This window comes from Onychomys torridus, chromosome 5 (genome assembly GCF_903995425.1).
Source record: "Onychomys torridus chromosome 5, mOncTor1.1, whole genome shotgun sequence".
Classification (NCBI taxonomy): Eukaryota; Metazoa; Chordata; class Mammalia; order Rodentia; family Cricetidae; genus Onychomys; species Onychomys torridus.
Genome location: NC_050447.1, coordinates 113,293,956 through 113,318,238, shown reverse-complemented (window position 1 = coordinate 113,318,238; position 24,283 = coordinate 113,293,956). Strand labels below are relative to the sequence as shown.

At 39.3% G+C, this 24,283-nt stretch overlaps 1 protein-coding gene across 1 annotated transcript in view; it reads left to right on the top strand.

Annotated features, from left to right (window-relative positions):
* Positions 1–24,283, top strand: part of Ofcc1 (orofacial cleft 1 candidate 1) — a gene marked incomplete at its 5' end in the record, with an annotated part of 292,441 nt that overhangs the window by 102,027 nt on the left and 166,131 nt on the right. The window contains 2 exons of the mRNA XM_036186980.1: positions 12,151–12,414; positions 16,928–17,126. Of these exons, the coding sequence (XP_036042873.1) occupies positions 12,151–12,414; positions 16,928–17,126 (463 nt within the window). The remainder of the gene's footprint in view (positions 1–12,150; positions 12,415–16,927; positions 17,127–24,283) is intronic.

Here is a 24,283-nt window from a genome sequence, read left to right as displayed (position 1 = left end):
CCACATGCCAATAATTTCTAGAAACATCCTCACAGACACACCCAGAATCGATCAAGTCGAAAAGCAAGAATTATCCTCATAGGACTGCTTTGTTCACTGCTGTATTGCTGAAATGGAGCTATCTCAGTGTGGATTTCCAAAATTGGCCAATAGACTTGAGAACTTCAGAGTCTCATCAACAGACTGGTGAGCTACCTTTTGCTTGATTTCCTTCCTTGCTTCCTTGCTCCCTTCCTTCCTTGCTCTCTTCCTTCCTTCCTTCCTTCCTCTCTCTCTCTTTTTTTTTTTTTAAGCTAGGGTGTTGAACCCAAGGGCTTGAGACAGCTAAGCACTTGCCCCACCAGTATGCTACGTTTTCAGGACAACCTGAATTATTTTTTTTATGGTGGTTTATACAGATTTTCACATTTTTAGTTTACTGGGAATTCAGCAAGCATCCTCATCTTCATCCTTTGTGTCTGCTCACGTGTGCACAGGATTCAAAGTTCAGAATGCCCTAGTTACAAAACAGCGGTTCTTGTTCACTCTCATACAATCCAACAATCAAATCATCCTGAATTCTCTGAAGAGGAGGAACTTGCTTCTATATTTGAACTCACTCATGTTCAGAGGGAATATGCTTTAATATTTCAACATCTATACAGAATGCTCTACAATTCCTTTTAAGGTGTTAATTTTCATATGAACATGATGTGAAGTCACAAAAGACTGAATAAGGCAAAGAATTTCTCTAAGGCCACGCAGCCTGTTAACTGCAAAGGACAACAGGCGTGGCTGTCTTTCCCCATCCATCTGACTCACACATGTACTAAACTGCAGCCCGTGACTTTGAACTGATGAAACTCTCCAAGATAGGGAGGGGCAGGAATAGGATTCACATTTAAACATCCCCACACACACATCACCCAATGCAAGGACCAATAAAGGTCAATGAATAAAGCAAATCAAATTACGTCACATCTGTGCTGGATTGTTTTATGTCAACTTGGCATAAGCCAAAGTCATCTGAGAGGAGGGAACCTCAAGAAAATTCCTCTGCCTGGCGGTGGTGGCACACGCCTTTAATCCCAGCACTTGGGAGGCAGAGCCAGGCAGATCTCTGTGAGTTCGAGGCCAGCCTGGTCTACAAAGCTAGTTCCAGGAAAGGCAAAGCTACACAGAGAAACCCTGTCTTGAAAAACAAAAACAAAAACAAAAAACAAAAAACAAAAACAAACAAACAAACAAAAAGACTGGGCTATAGGCAGGCCTCTAGGACATTTCTTTAATTAGCACTTGATAGTAGAGGAGGGCTCAGCTCATTGTGGGTGGTGCCATCCCTGAGCTGGTGGTCCTAAGTTCTATGAGAAAGCAAGCCAAGAAAGCTATGGAGAGCAAGCCAGCAACAACACCCATCCATGGCCTCTGTATCAGCAGCTTCCTTGAGGTTCCTGCCCTGTTTGAGTTCTTGTCCTGATTCCCTTTTATGATAAACAGTGATATAGAAATGTGAGTCAAATAAACCCTTTCCTCCTCAAGTTGCTTTGGTCATGGTGCTTCATCACAGCAATAGTATGATTGAAAAACAAAACAAAACAAAACAAAAACTAAGACAACTACCAACTACCCTGCCTTAGGATCTTCATTGCACTTAAAATGCAGATCACTTACTCAGGCCTACAGAACTGGTTTTGTCATTTATCCCATTTTTTTAAATTTTATCACATTAGTTGCCTGTTTATATATTCATTCCAGCCTCCATTTCCTTTTCTGAATATGTCAAACTCATTCTTCCCAAAGGCCACTGAACTCAGGGCTCCTTTCTTCTTAGTAAGTGTCTTCCTTAAACTATGACATAGCAGTAGGTCTAAGTGCTAAGTGTTTCTGCCTTAAGCAAAAGTTTCTTGACAGAACACACTGTCATATTTTAGTGCATTATGATTTATGGTTTGAGTATCAATTAAGGTAGGCCAATAATTTATTACTATTGATAAAATCATATTAGTTGATTGCCTATTGCCTTTCTACCAATTTATAGCTAATGGAAGTTGAAAGTTTGTTATGCAAAGGCCAAAATTGTGCTTCAGTTGCAATTGACATTTAATGAATGTGTGTACTTGAATATCCAAAAGGAACAACAACGTTAGATACAATTGTCGATAGGAGTTAAATCAATAATTTAGTAGATGGGGAAACAAGTGATTTCCCCCCCTTAAGCCTTGTTCTTTTTATTCACCTGTGAAATGGGCTGATGTCAATCAGATGGGAGGCACCAAGTACCATAGTGTGCACACAAGAGCTGTGCAAAACATGGGGTGCTGCACAGACACTGACTTTATTGGTACATGTCTTTGGTGCGGTGTGGGCTGCCCAAAGGGAAAATGTTGATTAGCAATTATTGCCCAAAGTTTTCTCCTTTCCAAATGATATATTTGCATGCTCCTTTTAAAGCCATTTGCAGCTAATTTGTTGGTCTTTGATCCAATCATCCTGCAGATGTTCAGAAACACCATCTTTTTGTGCATTGAGGCTCACTCACTGGGGTTTGTAAAAGTAATGGGCTGTGCCCAATTTTCCCCCAATGTCTTCAACTCTCAGGGACAATGAAGGGAAAGATCTGTCTTTTGCCTAACAAGGAGAAAAGGAAAAGAAAACACAACTTTTTATTTTCCAATTTAAAAAAATAATAAGAAAGAAAAAGGATGAAGAGACAGAGGAAGGACTGTCAATCCCAGAATGGAATTTTCCAAATTAAAACATTCAATTAAAATTCTTTCATCTCTATAGAGTGAAATATTCTTAGTTGCACATTTGGGTAGCATGTAAAGAGATGAGTTATGGCAGGCTGAGGTTGAGGTCATCCAATGCTGTTACAACGTAATGAGATGCTATTCCTTGAATTTCCTCTTCATCTCAGTCATATTTCATGGAAAATTGTGGGAAGTTCATGTGGTAGAGCCAGAAATTATTCCAATAGAACTCAGTCTGAATTTAGACTGGAGTTGTACTAATCAGGGGAGTTGATAAGACTTCATCAAAAATACACAGATCTTCCTTGACTGTATTTACTTCTGTGTGCGGTAGTGAGTCTCAAAGTGTAAGCTGAAGGACAAGCTGATTCAAAATGTGGCCACCTGATTCACTAGTACTCCTCATGCTGATTGAAATCTAAAAGCAAATGGAATAGTAACCAACATTTGAAATAAGCATCTGTGGTAGTTTGAATGTAATTGGCCCCCATAATCCCAAAGGGAATGGCACTATTAGGAGTGTGGTCTTATTGAAGTAGGTGTGGCCTTGTTGGAGGAAGTGTGTCACTGTGGGGGTGGGCTTGAGGCCTCTTTTGCTTAACCTTCACTCAGTGTGACAGACCACTTCCTGTCGCCTGCAAGATGTAGATTTCTCAGCTACTTCTGTAGCACCATGTCTGCATGCTGCTATGTCACACCATGATGATAATGGACTGAACCTCTGAAACTGTAAGCCAGCCATCCCAATTTAATGTTTTCCTTTATAAGAGTTGCTGTGGTAATGGTGTCTCTTCACAGCAATAGAAACCCCAAGACCTTGAATAATTCTGATGCAAACAAATTTGGTAGTAACTGTTGCTCTAAAGCCTTCAGACTTTAGAGTGTTAGTGACTTTTGAACAGTTAAGTTGGTTGTGAAGAAATTGCATAATTGGATGCAGGGTCTTGAGGTTTGAGATCACAAGATTGTGTCATTTATTCAGGGAAGATTTTTATTCAGAAGTAGGAACTTGTAAAGTAGAAGGTAAATTTAGGTTTTCAGAAAATTTTGTTCTTTAAGGATCCTAGATTTTATTAGAACAAGTATGTTTTTACTTGGTAAGTTTTAGGCATGTTGTAGATGCCTGAACCCAAAGTGAGTGACCTGAAGACAGACACATGGAAGAAGAGATGACATTTCTTTCTTTGTAGAAGTCATGAAGAGCAGTCGGTGGGATAGAGCAAAATGACCTTGAGGCCTCTTGGCATGAACCTAAGGTTAGCCTTCTGCATTGGCTCCTTCTCTTTGTGGGAAGTACAGCTTGAATAGCTCTCCAAGGCCTAAACTCTGCTTGCAGCTCTACCTCACACCTGTTTTGGATGTCTGGAGACCCAGCTTCTCTATGCCTCAGTCCAGGCATTTGTAAAATTGGGTTCATAATAGAATATACTTCATGGGATAATTGTGGTGATTAAGCTAATGAGGATAAAGTGCTTTTGAAAAATGCCTTGAGTTTAGTGAATATCTATTAATTGTTAATATAATGACATTTAGGATTAAGGACTTAAAAATAATATTCAAAAACATACACCTTATACACTTGTGTTGAAGGGTGCAGAGAGTGAGAATCTCTTTCCTATTCAGAAGCTGTGTGGTTGTAATTTCTGTGGCTCTCTGTCCTTTTTACCTAGGCCAGAATAAATTTCCAAGAACAATTACTTTCTTATATCGTCTAGCAGATAGACAGGGGATTAGAGCTAATTCGTCTATATTTTAAATTCACAACTGGGAAAACAGGACAAAAAAGAATAGCACTATAAAACTCCATCTGATAATCTAGATCACCCTGGGCTCTGTGTCAATTCCCAAGCACCTTTCTGAGCTGTCTGTTTCCAAAGGAACATTTTGTTATCTCTAAGGCAAATTAAGCACTGATTTACTTCCTTGACTCCCTGTAGTAATCTCAGCAGAATTTAGCTCTGGAAGACACTATTTAGTTTATTTCTCCTCTGTTTATCTGTCACCATTGCTTCTTCCCTGGCTCTTTATAGATAGTGACATTAAGATCTGAAAATACGAGGTAGGTTGTTTATTCAGAGGTAAGGTGGAATTTTTTCTCAGGTTTATCTGATGCCAAAGCCCATGCTTTCAGCCTCTAGGGTATATAGCTCCCCCTTTAAAAAAGAGAAATAATTACATAGAACAGGATGGACAACTTGGATCCAAGTATCCTGAACCATTTTTAGAATGTTTGGAAGAGTAGCAGTCATGGTAGACATCCCATGAACTACCCATGGTTTTCCCAGTGTTCAGTTTGCCAGTTGACGTACAGATTGTGTGAATATCTACATGTTTATCTATTCTCAGCTTTATTTTTCTTGTTGACCAAGAACTACTAGTTCCTTACTTAGGATTGCTATTACTTTTATCTTGGCACACTAATACAATGCTGACTATCAGAAAGCCAGGCATCGTAAGCTCGGTTATCCTGTGTTTACAAAGAAGCCAGTAGTTCATGCATGTCACAACAGGAGTCCACTTCTCATTCTTGCCCCATACATGCTCCAGGACAGAAAAAGACTTTCCTTATCATTCTCATCCTAAGCCATAGACAGATTGAAGAACCACTTTCTGGAATGTTCCTTGTCTTCCAGGGCAGTGGAGAAGAAAAGACAGCCCTGGTGGATTTAGAGGCAACAGGAAATTCTCTGCTTGAAAGTGATGAATATGATTTGATTCACCCCAGGATCCTTGTCTATAACTAACAAGAGAGTGACTGTGAGGTATAGTCCTACCTCATCTTGGTAAAAAGAATTCATGGCATCATGGTTACTCAGTGGTGGGGGTCACTTCTCAACAGTTAGAACTGTTGCATGTGCATTGGTTTACATTCTGAATTGCCTAGATGTCTAACGCGGTTACAGGTGTCAAATGGACAGCACTAGTAGATCATGGAAAGTCCTATGGAGCCAGAGACCAGTTGCTCGAATTTGGAGTCATATGTACCATTAGTAATAGTAGCTAATTTTCAAAACATGTTTAGATGTCCTTTTCTGATCTCATCAAATGGATTTCTTTTAAAATTATTGTTATTTAACATAACTTTGAATGACTTGCATACCCCCTTATTTATGTTCAGGGCCTATGGGTACCTCTGCCAACACATCTGCTTGAAAAGCTGTGGGTAAGAAATCTATTCATATATAAAAAAAAAAAAAAGTATACCTTTAGGGTTGGGGATTTAGCTCGGTGATAGAGCGGTTTGGTCCTCAGCTCTGAAAGAAATAAAAAAAGAAAGAAATCTATTCATAATGAAAGATGAAATAATAGACTGTGTGTGTGTGTATGTGTGTGTGTGTGTGTGTGTGTGTGTGTGTGTGTGTGTACATGCTTGTGCGCAAGCATAGCCATTTCAGAGAATAATTTCAGCAACAGTCATTTTGACACTGGTTAGTGTGTATACGCATCTGTGATATGTAATCTTGATACATTTTCAACTTTGCACACATGAGAATAAGGAACCCAGTTGTGGAATTGCCTTGGGAAACTGTATTTGTCAGCTTGGCTTGTGGGCATGTCTGTGGAACATTTTCTTGATTGTTCATTGATGTAAGAGGACCCATGCCACCGTGGGTGGTTCCACCTCTGGATAGATGGGCATGGTCTGTATACTAAAGGTAGCTGAGCAGGCCACGAGAAGCAAGCCAGCAAGCAGCATTTCTCCATAGTTTCCTCTTCAAGCTCCCGCTTTCAGTTCCTGCCTTGGCTTCCTTTCATGGTGGGCTGTAATCTAGAAGAAGAAATCAACCCTTCTCTTTTGGTCAATGTTCTGTCATAGCAATGGAAAGGCAACAGTGTTCTATCACTTAATATATATTTGATTTAATAGGAAATGCAGCTAGAAAGTGAGATTGTGTTCTGGCTATGTTCAGATCTTAAACAATGCTAAGGCATTCCAATGTACATAGTAAACACAAGATGCAATATGATGCCAGTCGGGCATTAAATAACATACAGAGTGACTGAAGGCAGAATTTAGAACAAGCCAGTGATTCTACAGACTTTGAGGTATGTGCCCAAAATATTGTCACATGACCAGAGTACAGAGCACGGGAGCTCTGTCCAACAAAATACAACTTAAATTTTCTATGTGGCATGTAATATTTTATGTTAAATTCAAGATTCTGTGATTAGGAGCTACAGATAATGACCTAGAATAGCACTTGGGGCTGTCCCAAATGGACTTTTCAGTTAGCTATCAGCACTGGTATTTATTTTCAAGATTTTGTCTTTGTCTTGATTTTTACAGGTGGCTTCGAGACTCTTAGGGATTGCTTCTATGGTTTCTACATGGAATTTTCTGGACCTCTTTTTGCTGACTGATGTCTTTCATTGGTTTTATCAATTTATCTCTTCAAATATTTTCAGCACCATTATCTCTTTTTGTCCTATAAGGACTCCAGCTTCACATATGCTGGAATATTCCATGAGTCTTTCATGCTATCATCTTTCCCCTTTCCTTCTCTCCCTCCCTCCCTCCCTCTCTCCCTCCCTCCCTCCCTCCCTCCCTCTCTCCCTCCCTCCTCCTCCTCCTTCTTTTGTCTTTGTTCTTTTGGTCTAAGTTCACTGTCAGACAAACTTCAACATCCATTATGGATTTTCTATTGCATCCATTTATGCTATTAAGCCAATGTCATATTTTTTTGGCTGTGCAAAATATTTTGTTTCCATTCTCAAACACTTTTTAAACTCTGCCCTGAACTTAAAAATATTATTCTTTCTTCTAATTTGGATTCTAATAATGTGAAATCTTTGTTAATTCCAGTTTCTGATCATCCATGGATCCATATTTGTTGACTAATTTCCATTGGTCAGTGCTTCTTCTCTTCTTCCTTCTATAGCTATCTGGTAGTTGCATGTCACATGGTAGACATTGTGTGCAAACAAACCATAGAGAATGAAATAGAAAGTACTGATTTACTCATCAAGGTCTGACCTCCATGCTCACATCAGGAACTGAGCTGAACTGGGCTGAATTATAACATTATTTAGTTTGAATGCCTCATTGAGTTCCATAGATTTATGTTATAAAAGGCCCCTTCTTCCATTTGGGCTTGCTATCCAATTGCCTTTCAATTTTTTTTTATTATGTTCTGCTCTACAGTACTGCCACAGGATTTCTGAAACACTGAGGATCTCTGCTTCCTACCTTGACCCAGTTGCCCACATCCTACTGAGTACTTGTGAAGGTCCAAGGGTTAAGAATTGCTAACGACTTGGTCTCTGTCTAGAGTTTGTACGTTACACTTCTCCTTTATCCTTTCTCTTGAGATGTCTGGGATCCAGGGTCAGGTCTGCTCTTCCATCTGATCCAAGGATTTATTCTACTATAAATTTGACTCCTCAGTTCCCAGAAAGATGTGTATTCATATCATTTTATAACTTATCTTTTTAAAAATTCTGTTTCTTTCTTCCCCCTCTCCCAGCCCCTTTTGATACCAGTGATAAAGTCAGCCAAGGAATATGCTAGGCCAGAGCTCTAATGAATTATCTCCTTAGCCCTTCTCATGAGGTGAGTATTGTTTCTCTTTAACTATCTATTACATCGAGAAGCAAAAGATGAAGGCACTGTACTTTTAAAATTCTTTTTATTAGTATTGTCCTAATCATGAAAATTATCAGATAATGTTGGAGAAATGACCCAATGGGCAAGAGTACTGACTGCTCTTCTAGAGGATCTGGTTCGATTCCTAGTACCCACATGGTGGCTCACAAACATCTGAAACTCCATTTCCAAAAGATCTGACATCCTCTTCTTGCCTCTGTGGCATCAGTCACACACATGATACACAGGCATATATGCAGGCAAAACACCCATATACATAAAATAATATTAATAATAAAAATAAAAATAACCCAAACTATTACCTCTACAAACATTTCAGAAAGGTAGAAAGAGGAAGCATACCATGAACATAATTTTTCAACAGTGTTCTAGTCTGCTTTCTTGTTACTGTGATTTAACCACAATCAAAAGCAACTTGGGAAAGAAAGGGTTTATTTCAGCTTACACTTCCAGGTAACAAATCGATCACTGAGGGGAGTCAGGGCAGGGACTCAAGCAGAAGCAGAGATGGAATCTGGGAGACAGGGGTGGGGTTGGGAACTCTTTTACTGGCTTGCCCTTTTTAGCTTGCTCAGCTACCTTTCTTATACAACAGTCCCATAGTGGCACCTTCCATAGTGGACTGGGTCCACCTACATCAATTAGCAATTGAAAACTAATTCACAGACATCATGGTCACAGGCCAACTTGAGGGCAATTTGTTCATTGAGGTATCCTCTTCCCAGGTAACTCTATGTTTGCGACCAGTTGACAGATAGAGCTAACTATGACAGGCACTTATGCCATCACTCACTCCAGGGCAATAGTTTATAGCACCTGGTTTCCAATGGACCTGTTCTCATTCCTACTTCTCCACTCAACATTCAGTTCAAAACCCTCATTCGCTTCTAAGTTTCTCCTTCTTACTCTTCTTCTATGTGGAAGATCAAGGATATAACAGCTGAAATATGCAATAAAGTTTGTCTCTGTAAAATCCCTGTCTTCTGTATAATTAATTATTCATGAGGGTCAGAAAACACAACTCCTCCCAGGACCTTATGACCTCCAGTTACCAGGGCTCTGGTAATGAGATGGCATTTGCATCAGAGAAAATGAGCACCCGTTCATTTTCCTATAGAATTTTAAGATACAAAGTTAAGAAAAGCTACTCAGAGAAGTGTCATTTCATAGGCTAGCTGTGGAAGTAGTCATGCTCCTGGAAAAGGCCCTCAGAGGGAGGAACAAGAAAACTTAGCAATCTTTCTTGCCAAAGCACAAACAGCCAGTCTCACGGTACATATTACAGGGCTGAAGATCTCTTGTAAAACAAGCAGTAAGGGAAAAGCACTCAGAGCATGCATTCAGAAAAGACAACTGGTGTCAGAGAGAGTGGATTCCTTTCAGGAAGAATAGATGACACTTCGGTGGCTGGAGAGTTGTCTCAGCAGTAAGAGCACTGACTACTCTTATAGAGGACCTGGGTTCGATTCTGAGCACTCTTATGTTGCTCAAATCCATCTATAACTCCAGTTCTAGGGGATTTGATGTCCTTGGGCACTGGGCATGCATATGGTACACAGGCATGCGAGCAAAACACTCAGACACATTAAATAAAAATGAATGAATGAATAATGAAAGAATGTGTAGCTCCTATCTTGAGTTTTACCCAGAATCAGTGGACAATCATTGCCCTGCTTCTCTACTCTTTTATCTCAGGAGCTGTCGGAGCAGCTGCATGTGGCCACTCTCTGTTGTAGAACAGATTTACACGAAGTCCCTTTGTGCTCTGCAGCAGGAGATGCAGTGCTGCATGGGGTTTATGCATCCTACTTGCAGATACATCAAACAAACACACAAACAAAAAAAAGGATGCTAGTGTTTGGTGTGGTTACTGATGCATTCTAGAGTCAAATATGTTCGCTTTGTTACACGTCATCTGGGAAGTGGTTGGGATAAGTCATAAATAGAAATGTAAGGTGAATGTATAACTTGTATTTTCCTGTTAACTTAGTATAAATGTGTCATCTCTATGAAGAACATACTTTTAGAGTTTTGAGTGGTAGCACTTAAGATTGGACCCAGGGCCTTGCATGTGGTAGGTAAGTACTCTTTCACTTAAGTACATGCCCAGTCCTTTCCATGGTTTGATGGGAAAACTCAAGTGCATACAAACACAAGCGTTAAAAGAGAAGTAACTTACATAAACCCACCACAGAAGTCCTCATGGGACTGTCAGTGCTCATTGAATTCTTATTCTACCTACTTCAAACGCATTGCTGAAAAACACTGGTGTAGTACAAGGAGGGTCCTAGCTTTTGCTGCTAGATCCAAAGATAAAACTAAATCACTGTTGACAGCATGGGTTCTGCTTTATTTTGACATCGTGGCTCTAAACAGGGTAGTGACTCTGTTTCTCCTCCTCCATTTAGCTCTTGGTCTCTTGTTAGGAATGTTACTCGTGGCCAGCTAGCCAAATGAAAAGTATGGCTTGATTAAGGATCTCTTGTGTCAATAATTTGTGCCTAATGTCTTTAGCTTTCCCATGGGCTGTTGTAGAAAATGGTAAATCTGGTTTAAATGAAATCTGATCCTGTTAATGGTATAATAGCAGCTGCCACAGGGTTATGGTGTTTTCAACAGATGTCTCTGTTACATTTTATTCCTAAACTTAAGTCTTGAGTTATTCATATAAATCATATAACTATAATTGCACATGTTTGGATAAATGTTTTGCAAAGACACTTTTCTGTCAATTTAAATCTATTCACATATGATTTTGTAAAGAAAATTAGGTATATACTATTTTTAAATAAAAAAATCATTTATGTCTTGTACTTTTATAATTTTTTAAAGCTAAGCATGAGCTTCATCTCTTCACCTAAGACCATGGCTTGGTCACTGTGAACATCGATCCATCATTGCCTACTGGTATTTGTTTGTTTGGCTCTAACAGTGACACTTTCCAAACAGGAGTCACAAATCTACATGGACTCTATTTTTCCTTTCTTATAATAATAATTTTAATTATCATTATGAATAGGGTTAGTTTTTCTGGAGGGTGACAATTTGACTGTTTTTACAGACAGGATTTGTTCTGAGCGAAGCACTTGGGCTAGGTCCCTGGATGATGCAGGTGATATCAGATAGGGACGTGACATCATGATTGTGATGCGAGACTGAAATAGTTAGGTGGTTAGCTACGAACAGAACACTTCAGCATTGGTCATTTAGAAAAGAATAGTGCAGTGGGTTCATGGTTCTGTAGAAATTCACAAGTGTGGTGGCACCTGGTGCAAGCTGTCTTACTGCATTATGTTATGGTAGAGTGCCCTTTGGAAAAGGACAAGCAACTGGTTTAAATCTGTTATTCTCTTCTTACAAAGCCATTGATACCATTCTGAAGGCCCCATCCTCATGACATTATCTAATCCTATCTCCTTAAGACTCTATCTCCAAACACGATTAACAATATGAGTTAATGAATGAGGTTTATAACATAAGGACTTCAGTGGATGCATTCAAACCATAGCAACAGCAGGCATACCAGCTCAAACCAATAGGAATGAAAATATAGAATAGTGTATTAATTGCAGTGTTACAAGCTTGATTCCTAAAACCGTAAAGTGTGGAGTCTCTTGCAGGGCCACACTTTCATGGATATATGGCTGCTAAATTTCCTGAAGCTAGAAGCTTATTTGTAAATTCATCCAAGAGTAAATATTGGAAGGCAACAGGAGGAATGCAGAACACATTTGTAATTAAGTCTGGACTTTCTGTGGTTATTTCTGGAGTAAAGAGCACCCTTTTGATGTTCTCCTGTCTTAATATTTTGGCCAGGTACTTCCTCAAAGGAAATCCATGAGACCTGGCTTGTCTTTTTTGTTTGAACTCTTCCTTCTCCGTGGAACATGTGCTTACGGTGACCTGGTCGTGGGCTGGGCAGCGTTTCCCATGTGTAATAACAACTTCCATTTAGTGGAGGGGAAATTCAAGTGTCCCCTTCTCCGAGGAAATTATGACCAGAAACTGGACACCTTCAGAAAAATTGAAGATTGGATTTGCCAAGATTTGAACCAGTGGCTGTGCAATCTGTATTTTAAGGTTTGCAATATGATGGTTTTGTTTATTAAGTTCTTGAGACTGGATTTGGTACAAAGGCTGTCCTCAAACTCTTGTTCTCATATCTCAGCCTTTTGAGTGCTACCTAGCTGGGATTCCAGGTATGTAATATGAGCTTATAACTGGAAAATAGTTTCAAGTGTTTTCCAAAGCCACTTTTGCCCAACCATTAGCTTTTTATTAAAGTTGCAAATTTTTCTAGTTTCTTTAAAAAGGTAAAAGTAATTCTATCAGAGAACTTGTTGTTGGTTCTTTACTCTTTTGGAGGGTCCACCACTTAGTTTCCAGATAAATCACACATGGAGGCTTTTTCTTAATTATGAATGTCCAGCCTTCTCTTGGCTTAGTTTCTTGCTGCTTTTCTCAACTTATTCTGGCTAACTTTTGCCTCTAGGCTTTTCTGGTTCTCTAACTTCTGTAAATCTTACTCTTACTCTGTTGCCTGCCGTGTACCTGGGTGGCTGGTCCCTGGAGTCCTCCTCCTCCTCTGGTTGCTAGGTCTTAGCTCTCTCCTCCCAATTTTCTCTTCTATATATTCTCTCTTTCTGCCAGCCCCACCTATCCTTTCTCCTGCCTTGCTATTGGCCAATCATTAAACCATCAAGTGTTTTACACAGGCATAGTAACACAGCTTCACAGAGTTAAACAAATGTAACATAAACAAAAGTAACATACCTTAAAATAATATTCTACTACAAAAATTGGTTTCTGTTAATATACATAGATTAATACTTAGAAATAAGGAATTAAAATATGAGTTCTGGGGAAAGTGAAAGAGAATTTAATACAGTCTTGTGCATTGAATAAATCAGCTGCTACCCAAGCTTCCTCGTTCTCTGCTGTCCACAATCCGTAAATTCACCCCATCATCCCAGGGATGGATTTTTTTTTTTATCAAAAGTACTGACCAAGCTTCCCTCGTGTGCTGGGAGTTGCGTGTGATAAGATACAGAAGAGATGAGGTGTGACTTCCTACCTCTGAATGCTCATCTCTGAAAAGAAAGAAATATAAAACCCAGCAGAAGTAGAGTACCCAAGAGAATTCTGTCTTCCTCAGTCACTCCACTCCCAAGCATGCTTTTTGTCAAACTCAAATATTTAAAGCAAATAAACTTGGACATACATATTTGTAGATGTTTGGCTTTCTGTGCACTGCTGAACCCAGCCTTTTAACAAACGTGACAGTACATAAATTCTCTGTAGGCAAATGTCATCATCCAGAGAAGAAAATGGTCGCATATGTTGAGAACAAAGCATGGCACCTGTTTCCTTTCTATTCAGTTTGTTCTCTGTGTCTAAACTCGTTATTCTTAAGTACAGTACTTTCCCAGTTTGATGATATCATGAAGTGCCATGAAGTTTTATTCTTTCCCTACACATCTGATTATCTACCAACTGTTTGCCTGTCTGTCAGCCCTCCTCATCCATCCATCCATCCATCCATCCATCCATCCATCCATCCATCCAGTATCTATCTGTCTAGTTACCTACCTACCTACCTAATTAATGAAACTGATAAGGATATTTCCAGGAAATGTGTACTTTTGTCCTTAAGTTTGGGAGTTTCCTATCTGTCTTGTGGGATTGTTTTTCTGTTACCTTTTTATTTGGGTGAAATTATCTAGTATTTCCTTTATCATCTCTTAGATTCACAAAGCAGAAGTCCTCACTACACTCTGAGAATTTGTACCAATTATTTTGTGGTGATGCTTCAAGTATTAGATGTCACTTACCACTCTTAGCAATCAGAAACAATGATATATACAATCCTGAAATGGAAGAATGATAAAGAAATGTAAATAACTACAAAAAGCCCGTAACAAAAACAGCTTTAAATTTGTACTCTTAAACATTATACCATGAGTCAAAATAAACTGAAAATTAAAATACAATCACAAAAGAAAGTAAATTTTATTATAGTTAGTATGAAAAGCATCTGTAAATGAGTAGTGTGTGTGTGTGTGTGTGTGTGTGTGTGTGTGTGTGTGTGTGTGCATGCATTTGAGTTTGGATATTTTCTATAGTTCTCTCTGTCTTACTTGATATGATATCTCAGTAAAACCCAGAGCTTGCTATTTTCACTAGACTATCTGGCCAGTGATTCCCCAGGACCCATCTTATTCTGCCTCCTGCTCCACCCCACACTGCTAGGATAGCAGGCACGGCCTGCTCTGGTTGGCTTTTTACATGGTACTGTTGAACTGATGCATGGACCGCAATCACCTCAACCACTGAGCCATCACCTCACCCATGGACTCTGTATCTTTTATCTTCTTTTCTTTATTTTCTTCTCTTTTTATTTCTTTTGCATCTCACTGTTCATGTTTGGGGTGGAACTCAAGGTCTCACACATGCTAGGCAACCACACTACTACTGAGCGATACACACAGCCTTTAATTTTCACACTAACTGGCACATATAGCTCTGTATTTTAAAATCATGACCTAGAAAGTTGGTACTAAATTCATAAAAGACAATTTATATAGTTCTGGTATTAATCATGAAGATTGTTTAGGTTGAGAGAAAATCAAGGCTTAAAATCTATAAGACAAAAAGTTGCTCATTAAACTATATTAAAATAATTTGACTGGAGCACAATCTACTTGTATTTGAATACCAAATTATTCTTATTTTTAATTAAATAACATATAGTGGATGTGGGGGGACGGAGTCACGCTATTACCCATAGAGCTTCTCTGGCCACTGTGTATCGCACATAGATGTAATCAATCACCACTTCTCTTATGTATTAGACAATGTTAGGAATGGTTGCCTTCTGCAGCTCTAGTTGGGGAGGATGTCCACTTTACTGACAAGAACAGTGGCATAGCTCACCTATATGATTCTCCTGATTGACAGCAAAAATAAGTGGGGATGAAGGCACTCCCTCATAAAGATGAAAACAAAACATCCTTATACAAAACTATGTTTTTCTTTACATAAATTTCTATGATGTTTGAATTTTTCCCCAGTATGAGTTTTCTCAAGAGCAAACTGATTAGGGGTAGGGAGATGGTCAGGTGGTAAAGTATTTGCTTTGCAACCATGAGGACCAAAGCTTGGATCCCTAGCACAAAACCAAACCACACCCCTAACAACCCCCCACCCCAAATCACTAGACAGGGCAGCACATATCAACCCAACACTAGGGGATATGGAGTCAAAGACCAGATCCTTGCAGCCCACTTGCCAGCCATTCTTGTCACCTCCAGGTTCAATAAGAGGCCCTTCGTTAGAGAACTGTAGCTGGAGTTTTCTCTTTGGTCCCACCAAGCCCCTGTAGTCCCACAGCCCACTTATAAAATAAACACATAGATGCTTATATTATTTAAACTGTTTGGCCTAATGGCTCAGGCTTCTAGCTATCTAGTTCTTACATCTTAAATTAACCCATTTCTATAAATCTATACCTTGCCAACATGGCTCATAGCTTACCAGTATCTTACATGTTGGTACTCATGGCAGCAGCTGTTAGCCTTTCCTGACTCAGCCTTCCTGTTCCCAGAATTCTCTGCTTGTCCCACCTGTACTGCCTGGCTACTGGCCAATCAGCATTTTATTTATACAGAGCGATATCCACAGCAGAGAGTGACTGAGGAGAATGCACATTGTCAACCTCTGGCTTCCACAGGCAGGCACACAGCCACCCACCACCAACCACCAACTAACCAACCAATGGAAATTTCTGATCAAGTAGTGGATGAATATTCAAAAAAGTGGTGTAATTAGAGCAAAAAAGATGAAGGAACAGAAAAATAGTTTTACAGTTTAAGCTTAGAAGAGATTAAAGAATCCAGGGGAATCCTTCCTTCCTTTCCTTCCCAATGGGTGGGAGGAAAATGCTATGAAAACTGCCAGACAAAACCAGAGCTCATGACCTCACCCTGCTCTCTGTAGCTGTCCCGTGTCATTAGGGGCAGAAGCTGGAGCCCTCAGCAGATGACTGGCAAGCAGCTCTAGTTTAGTCCCATTGCATACATGCAAGGACCAAAGAGGGACAATTGTGTAAGAAAGGCTGAAGCCTCTTTCCAAGGAAGTTCTCCTTCCAGATACCCAGGATTCTCTGTGCTTCAGCGTTTCCCTTGAGCACTTTATCTTAAACCTGTGGTGGAAAAGTGCATGGTGAATACCCACCTGATCATTCACCAAGATGTTCTATCTACCCTCATCATTTCTCTTTTGGCTTAGAGTATTGTTTCTTGGAGATAATAAAAACCAAATGAATGTTAGCTAGCTTCATCCCAGTATGAAGTCTAGTCATTCAGTGTTTTCTTATAGGACATTAAAAATAATAAATATATAAAGCACATGACAATATTCAAAGTGATTATGTAGCTCATTTAACCTTTATAATTTAACCAGAAAAAAATCCTTCAGAGTTTGGAAAGCTGAATTTCCTTTTAGATATCTCAAAATCCCCCATTGTTCTAGAGAAAATTTAACTACATAGGTAATATTTGCAACAGTTTCCATTAACTGATTTATCTCTTAATAGGTAATTAAAACTCCTTTGCATTTGGATGATCAAAAAAGCCATGAGAGCCGCAGGCAGCTTTCTCCTGAACATCCTGTGTGCTTAATGGCAGAAGCAGAGAACACAGAATTTGATTTGGATAATACAGCTGGCCTTTCCAAGAAAGAAGCCCTGAGAAACACTGATGCTGCGGTGGACAGCGCCATCCACTCTGCTCAGGGTGAGTTGACTTCTTTTCTGCAATATTCCAATAGTGTTCTGAACTGTGTGATGTGGAATGAAGCTAATTAAGAAGTATTTGTTTTCTAAAAATCATTTTCTAAACTAAGCCATGTAGAAAGAATATAACCAATGACAAGAATATTAGTTTTCACATCTCATTGCCTATTATGAAAATAAGCATAAAGCTACTTCCTTGAAACACATAATTATTCTCTATGACCCTATTATTTGTGGACTATTGTTTCACTGCTTTTGGGTGGTATGGGGCTATTTGGCTTCTTTTGGCATCTCCTGTTTACAATCTCCACTTTTTTGTATGTTGTTTGAGAGAAGTAACCAAAAATGTGAGTATAAAAAATAAAATATTCTCTGGACAAAGTTCTCAATAGAATAGTTTATGCTGTAGGGCTTTGTTTGTGAAGACTGGTCTTATCAAACACCAGGTAAATCAAGTTTTTCAAAGATTCAATTTTCAGAAGAGCCACATTTGAAATTATTTTTTGTAGTAAAAAGTTATTACCTTTACCAAAAGCTTTTAGTCATGGGTTCCTGTAAATGGACAGATACTCTAACAGTAAATAGTATTAGCCCACCCAACAGGATGTGATGGATGGGCAGCTATTAAGAACTTGTAGTCACAGAATCATGGCAAAGAGTGGCACTCATACTAATTACCAGTGGCAAACCTTGTAGTAAACATTTTCTTTGAAATTTTTAAATGGTTTAATTATGTGGTACAGAAAATAATATAACATGTACTAAAACTCCATTCTCTGATTTGGTAATTCTGTTTTGCTGTATTCCCTTCATATAATTTCTTTTTATTTCACCCCCCTCCTCTTCCACATCCTCCTTCTTCCTCTGTATGTGAGTGTGTGTGTGTGTGTGTGTGTGTGTGTGTGTGTGTGTATGTGTGTGTGTGTGTGTATGTGTATGTGTATGTGTATGTGTGTGTGTGAGTGTGTGTATGTAGGTATGCCATGGAGGCCAAATATCAATATTGGGTATCTTCATTGTCATCTCTTTACATCATCATCATCATCATGGTTTTTTGAGACAAGGTTTCTCTGTGTAACATTGCTGACTGTCCTGGAACTCACTTTGTAGACCAGGCTGGCCTTGAACACACAGAGATCTACCTGCCTCTGTTTCCTGAGTGCTGTGGTTAAAGGTGTGTGCCACTACTATCCGGCTTTCATCTTATTTTTTGAGACAAGGTCTCTCCCTGACTGCACTAGACTGGCTGGCTAGCAGTGAGCTCCAGCAATACTTCTTACTCACTCTGCTTCCCTCAGCACTGAGATTATAGACACCTGCTACCACATCTAGCTTTATTTTTAATATGGATCCTGGAGAATCAAATGAAGGGCCTCATGCTTCTGTGACAAGTACTTTACACTTGAGTAAAGGATGTTCAGAAGAGAGATACAATGTAGGGAGGAAACAGGCTCCAGCCCCAATTGCACGTGATTAGATTGAACTAAGGAGGGTATGCAGAGATATAACAAAGCAGGACTGAGGGCACAGCTCTGGGAAATGGCCACACTTCTGGAATAGGATGCTGGCACTTCTCCATTATGGTCAGACTGGCTATGTGATGCTACTTTCTGGGTCACCTCTGCCTTGCTGAGTTTTTGTTTGTTTGGTTGGTTCTGTCTTCTTTCTATTAGTTGGTTAGCTGGCAGTCTTAAACTTCCTAGTAAGTGATAAACACCTGTTAAGTCATGCTTGGAACTATTTACTTCCATAGGAATGATACACTGTTGGGCAGAGCAGAACTCTACCAACTGCTAGGTTCAAGTCACAAATACTCACTCTTGTAAAACTTTGGTCTAGCATGAGTCTTGGACTTTCCTGTCTATGTCTGTCCCTTTGTGCTTGCTTATGACTCAGCTGACATCATCAGCTAAGGACTACTGAGGTACTGCACTCTCCAGATTCATGTGCACCTGAAAATTTTACATTAAAATTTTACACAGAGAATACATAAAGGTCAAATTATATGATACTCACCTTAAACAAATACCATTGAAGATAAATTAGGATCCAGCTATATGTTGAAGCCAAGTAATACATTCCATAGCTATAAAGCAATTTGGACTAAGTGTATTGTTCACACCCTTCAGAACTTGTATTTAAGTTACTTGTAGCAAGAAAAAGCAGGTGAGTGCATCCTGGTCTGTTTTGGGGAGATAAAAAAGTAGACTTGGTCATCCTTAAAATGCCTTTGTAAGCCTACTGAAAGCAATTGTGTTGGGATATAAAAGATTTAAGCCTCTAATATATTTTTTTTTTTACTTTAAATGCAAACATCTGATGTGGATAACCATGTGTTTTTAGTGTGGATAAAGGAAAGTGGAAGATGGGTCTTTAACTAAGAGAGAGACCTTGGTGGTTGAAGAAGAAGAATGGTGGATGCTATAAGAGGGCTCCCAACCAGAGGCCAGCAATGCCATAGGTCACCTCATTCCAAATGGCTTTGGGGAAGCTACATGGCTGTGGGAGTGAAGTCTGAAAAGGCTTCTCATCAAGATCATTGCTCTTACACTGGTCTTGGTTGGATCCAATGGGTCAAACTTTTCAGATTGAACATCTGGGTTATCCCTTCTCGATGGGGGAAAAAGTGACTTTGACATTGCATACATGTGTAGCTTGGGTGCTGCAGTTTTATTATGTTCCTCAGAGTCCACAGTTTCGAAACTCATTTACAAGTGAAGCAGTGCTGAAAGATGAGTTTTTGTAGTTGTTATTGTTGTTGTTTGGTTGGTTTTTCTTTCTGTTTTTGTTGTTGTTTTGTTTTTGTTGTTTTTTTGTTTTGTTTTGTTTTTTTGTCTTCTTTAGGAGGTGATTGAATATTGGTGGCTCTCCTTTTAAGAGTGCTCTAATAGATATGAGTTATGGAGAAAATACCTTTCTTATCACGAAACAACTGTAATCGCCCAGTATTTAAGCCCAAAACTGCCAGGGTCTCTGCAGAATCCAGCCAACCTGAAGACCCTTGTTAGACATAGCCCTTTGAACCACCTACCCCCAGAGCTGTAAGAAACAAAGCCTTTCCTTCACAGATGTCCCAGCTCTAGCAATTCTATTGGGGCCACAGGAAATGCATGGAGACACTGGAAATCTGAGATGTTGAAAAGGGAGACACTGTCAGAGCGTCTCCCGATGGTCAGAGACCATCATTCTAAGACAAATAAAGCAAGGCATAGAAAGGGAGTAATTGTGATGTCAGTGGACTAAAAAGAAGAGAAAGCATACCATTGAATTTGCTTAAATATCCAGTTCAAAGGTCAACTCTGAAGTCACTGAACACTGTAAAATATGTGTACTTGTAAAGTGTATTTCTTTTTAAAAATGTATAGCGCAGTCTTACTTTAGAATTCTGAACTTTTAACACAATGGGTTCAGACTTAGCTAATGATAGATATTTCACGCCACTGATATTTTTATCTAGTCTTAGGATACTGAGTAGAAGATTAGAAGTAATTACTTTTGGACCATTTTTCCACCAGATCCTGTTTTGCTTTCTCATCTTTCCTGGGGCAATGTGGCTGCATTCCCTAGATGAACCACACCATGCTATGAACTTGGCTTTTAGAGCACTACCACCAGGGCTCCTCAAAGAGGACAGGTGCACCCTGGGAAAGAAGAATGTCAAAACATTCAGTATGAAAATACAATATGTACCAAGAGGGAGGATTTCTTATTCTTTGCTTTAGAAAAATCTGATTATCATTTTGCTTTGCTCTGAGCTCAGGGACTATGTAAGTCTCATGTCCAAAGACAGCAGAGGGGCTGTCTTTCCTGTTGTGAACAGATTTATACAAAACCAGAACACAAAAAATTTCTTCCAGTACATGTGTCCTCTATTGCTTACTTTTATTTATTTTTCTTGGAAGCTCCTAAGCTTATTATTAGTGGTTAATATCTTCCATGGGCTTGTTTTCTGTTATATCAGGGCTGTGATACAGTATGCTGTTTTTTGCCACTGATATGTTGCTAAGAGATTTAATATTGGGTAAACAAACACAACATGTGGCAATTCACTTCAAATTAAAAGTTTATTAAACTCTGACTTGATGACTTTCTGACTATTTATAACTAAAGAAAGAAAATGTGGGGAAGTTGTGACCACATGGTACCTTCATGGCTGTAAAGTTTCTGTCTGAGAAATGTGTTTATGATCTTCCACAAGCTGTCCTATGTTGGTAGGCTCCATATGCAATCTGTCAAATCTACTATACCATCCCCAAATCATAAAGAAGTGGCTTTCACGTTCCCTTGCAAGTGGGCCTGTGTACACACTCTTTCCCAAGGGGATTTTGGACTTAGTCCATGGTTGATGGTTTCAGCAGTGACCAACTTATTACGACATGGATGCCTGGGAGCAGGAAATATTTACAAAAGGCTGGAAGAAAATACCTTTGCTATAACTTTTGTAATCACCATCTTTCAAGTTGTTTTACTTTTTAGGATAACTGCCAGGGAAATGGTGATTGTGTTTGACAACTTTGTTTTGTATATGGATATCCTGCAAGAACAATAGTTCCCGGCAAGGTCTGTGGATGCTTTGTGATACTCAATTCAATTTTATTATGCATTCACACTGCTCCATGCTGTGGGATTGTTAGCCAAAAGTGTCCATCTCTTGACCTTCAGAGGTTTACTTGAGTCTGTCTGTTCCATTATAATCATAACATATGTCTACATGGCCAGTAGGAGGGTAGGCTCTTCAGCATATTTTCTATAAACAGTTGGCAAAAGTCCATGGGGAGAATCCAGACCCAGAGAAGAGGCAAGTGCAACCGGCTGAATAGCTATTTAGCTGGAAGATGAGAGAACGATTGTGAGAAACGTGTGTTGTCAAGGAGTCATATTTGTACTCCATCCCAATAGGCATACTGTGGAAGAAAACTGGTTTTAAGGGTATAGATATTAGATGAGGAAAAGCTCTCTTCTTCATCTCTCTGTTCATCCTAACACTTCCCTGTCAATTCTTATAAATTATATCAACTAGAAGAGGAACATAGAACTATTGTTGATTGTGATAGAGGCTTTGGCCTCTGAAGACCAGAATTAGGACTTTTCCATTTTACAATGGGGAAGAAACTTTGTGAATGCAGTAGAAATTGTCTGTCTAGTTCTGGATTGATGTTTTCCCAGACTAGTGATGGACAACTTGGTTCTCTTTCCTGATAGTGGACAACAGCATGGAACCAGAGCATTAGTCAGCCACATGATCACAAGGAGACTCTGCCAGATTTCAGGTCTTCAATTCACTTTCTATAGGATATTTTTAACATCAGCAGGATTTCTCAGTGCATAACCATCATCAGTCCTGAAGCACCTGAATTCCATGGAGCACCCTACATTGTGCATGACAAGCAATTGATAGTGTATAGGCCAGTACAAAAACAGGCCTCCCAACCTGGCTGGAATGGGAGGAGTTGTCACAATCAAAAAGCAGCCCTAATGGGCATTACATGACGTAAAAGTAGACATTTCCTACAACTACAGTTAAACAAACTTATGGAACAATAAACTGTGTCCACATAGTAGTCTCCTGTAGAGCTGTTAATATATATCAACACCTAGACTCTGCTCAGACCTGATGACTCCAAGTCTCTAAGGTCAGGTCCTTGACATTGGTACTGTTAAAAAATGTCTGTGGATTCCAAATCAAGAAGACAGAAGACTTCTGGACATGGTAGCACATACCTATAACCCCAGTATGTAGGGGGAAGAGACCAGAGGATCAGAAACTCAAAGCCAGCTTTGGTTCCATAGTAAGATTGAGGCCAGCCTGAGTTACATAAAACCTATCTCGAAAAACAAAATCAAACTAAACAGATGTCCCATGTGAGGCTACTGGTAGTCCTGAACTTCTTTAGTTCCTTAAGACAGGTAAGATGGTTTGACCTTTGGGTATTCTTTAATTTCAGTATATCATGAAGAGTCCTCACCAACTAGCTTAAAATTTCCTTCTTTAAGAAGCCCTACTCTGTGCTGACTGACCCATGTCCTTTCTCTTCATTGGTTTACATGTCTAGATGATCAGCCTCATGAGTACCGATGAAGTCTATGGAGTCTACGCTGTGCTTGGCATAAAGTAATTGCTCAGTTAAAGATTGCTAAATGAATAAATGAACTAATTAATCCATTTGTTAGGTAACTATGGACTAATACAGCCAAGAAGTACATAAGACTTAGTTTCATTTGACAGTGGTAGTAGTGTGATAGTAGGCAAGGCAATATGGAGTCGGAATTAAAAATGTTTTGAAAGTCTCAGTTTGCTGCTGACTATAGTAAAACCACTGTGAAATAGCATATGTCTATTTAACTCTGTAAGAAACTCCCTTTCTTCCAAATGTCCATACTGTCCTGCATATCTACCAGTAACACAGTAACTTTACTTGCTCTGCATACTTACCAGCACCAAGTGTTCGCAGTTTTCTGAGAACTCATTCTAATTTATGTATAACATCATCTTGTGATTTCCAGTTTATTTTTCTTTAATTTCTTGAACACTGCCATCCTTAAACATCCCCACATGTACTTGTTCATGAAAATCTTTGTTCCAGTCTTTATTTGCTTGTTTTGAAACAGAGTATGGTGAAGCTGGCCAGGCTGATCTTGAACTCGCTATGCGGTCAAGATGACCTTCAGCTTCGGATTCTCCTGCTTCACCTTTGGAACACAAGGATTACAAGTGTGCACCCACACTGGGTTTCAAAGGTACCTTAGGTGGAAGTTTGCTAAGCAAATGCTCTACCAGTTCCGCCACATCTCTGACTCTTATTGGCAGGTTTTAATTATGCTTTTAGTGTTCTTAATGTTGAGCTTTTCTTACAAGTCCTTTCAGGAATGTGATAGTTGCAAATATTTTCTCCTCACCTGCCTTTGACCTTTTTAGTTTCTTAGCCCCACCTTTCACAGAGTGAGCCTCCTGGATTTTAAGTCCTGTCCATCAGGTAAAGTGGATTGAGCTCTTCCTGTTACACCTTCAAACTCTGCCTCCTCCAGTTCATGAGACTTTCTGTTTTCTTCTGAAAGTTTAGATGGATTTGAAGTTTGGTTTTGAATTAAGCACAGGGTTAAGATTAACTTTAGGGGTTCTTTGTGCAGGAAAGTCTATTTGTGACATCCTTTGTGGTC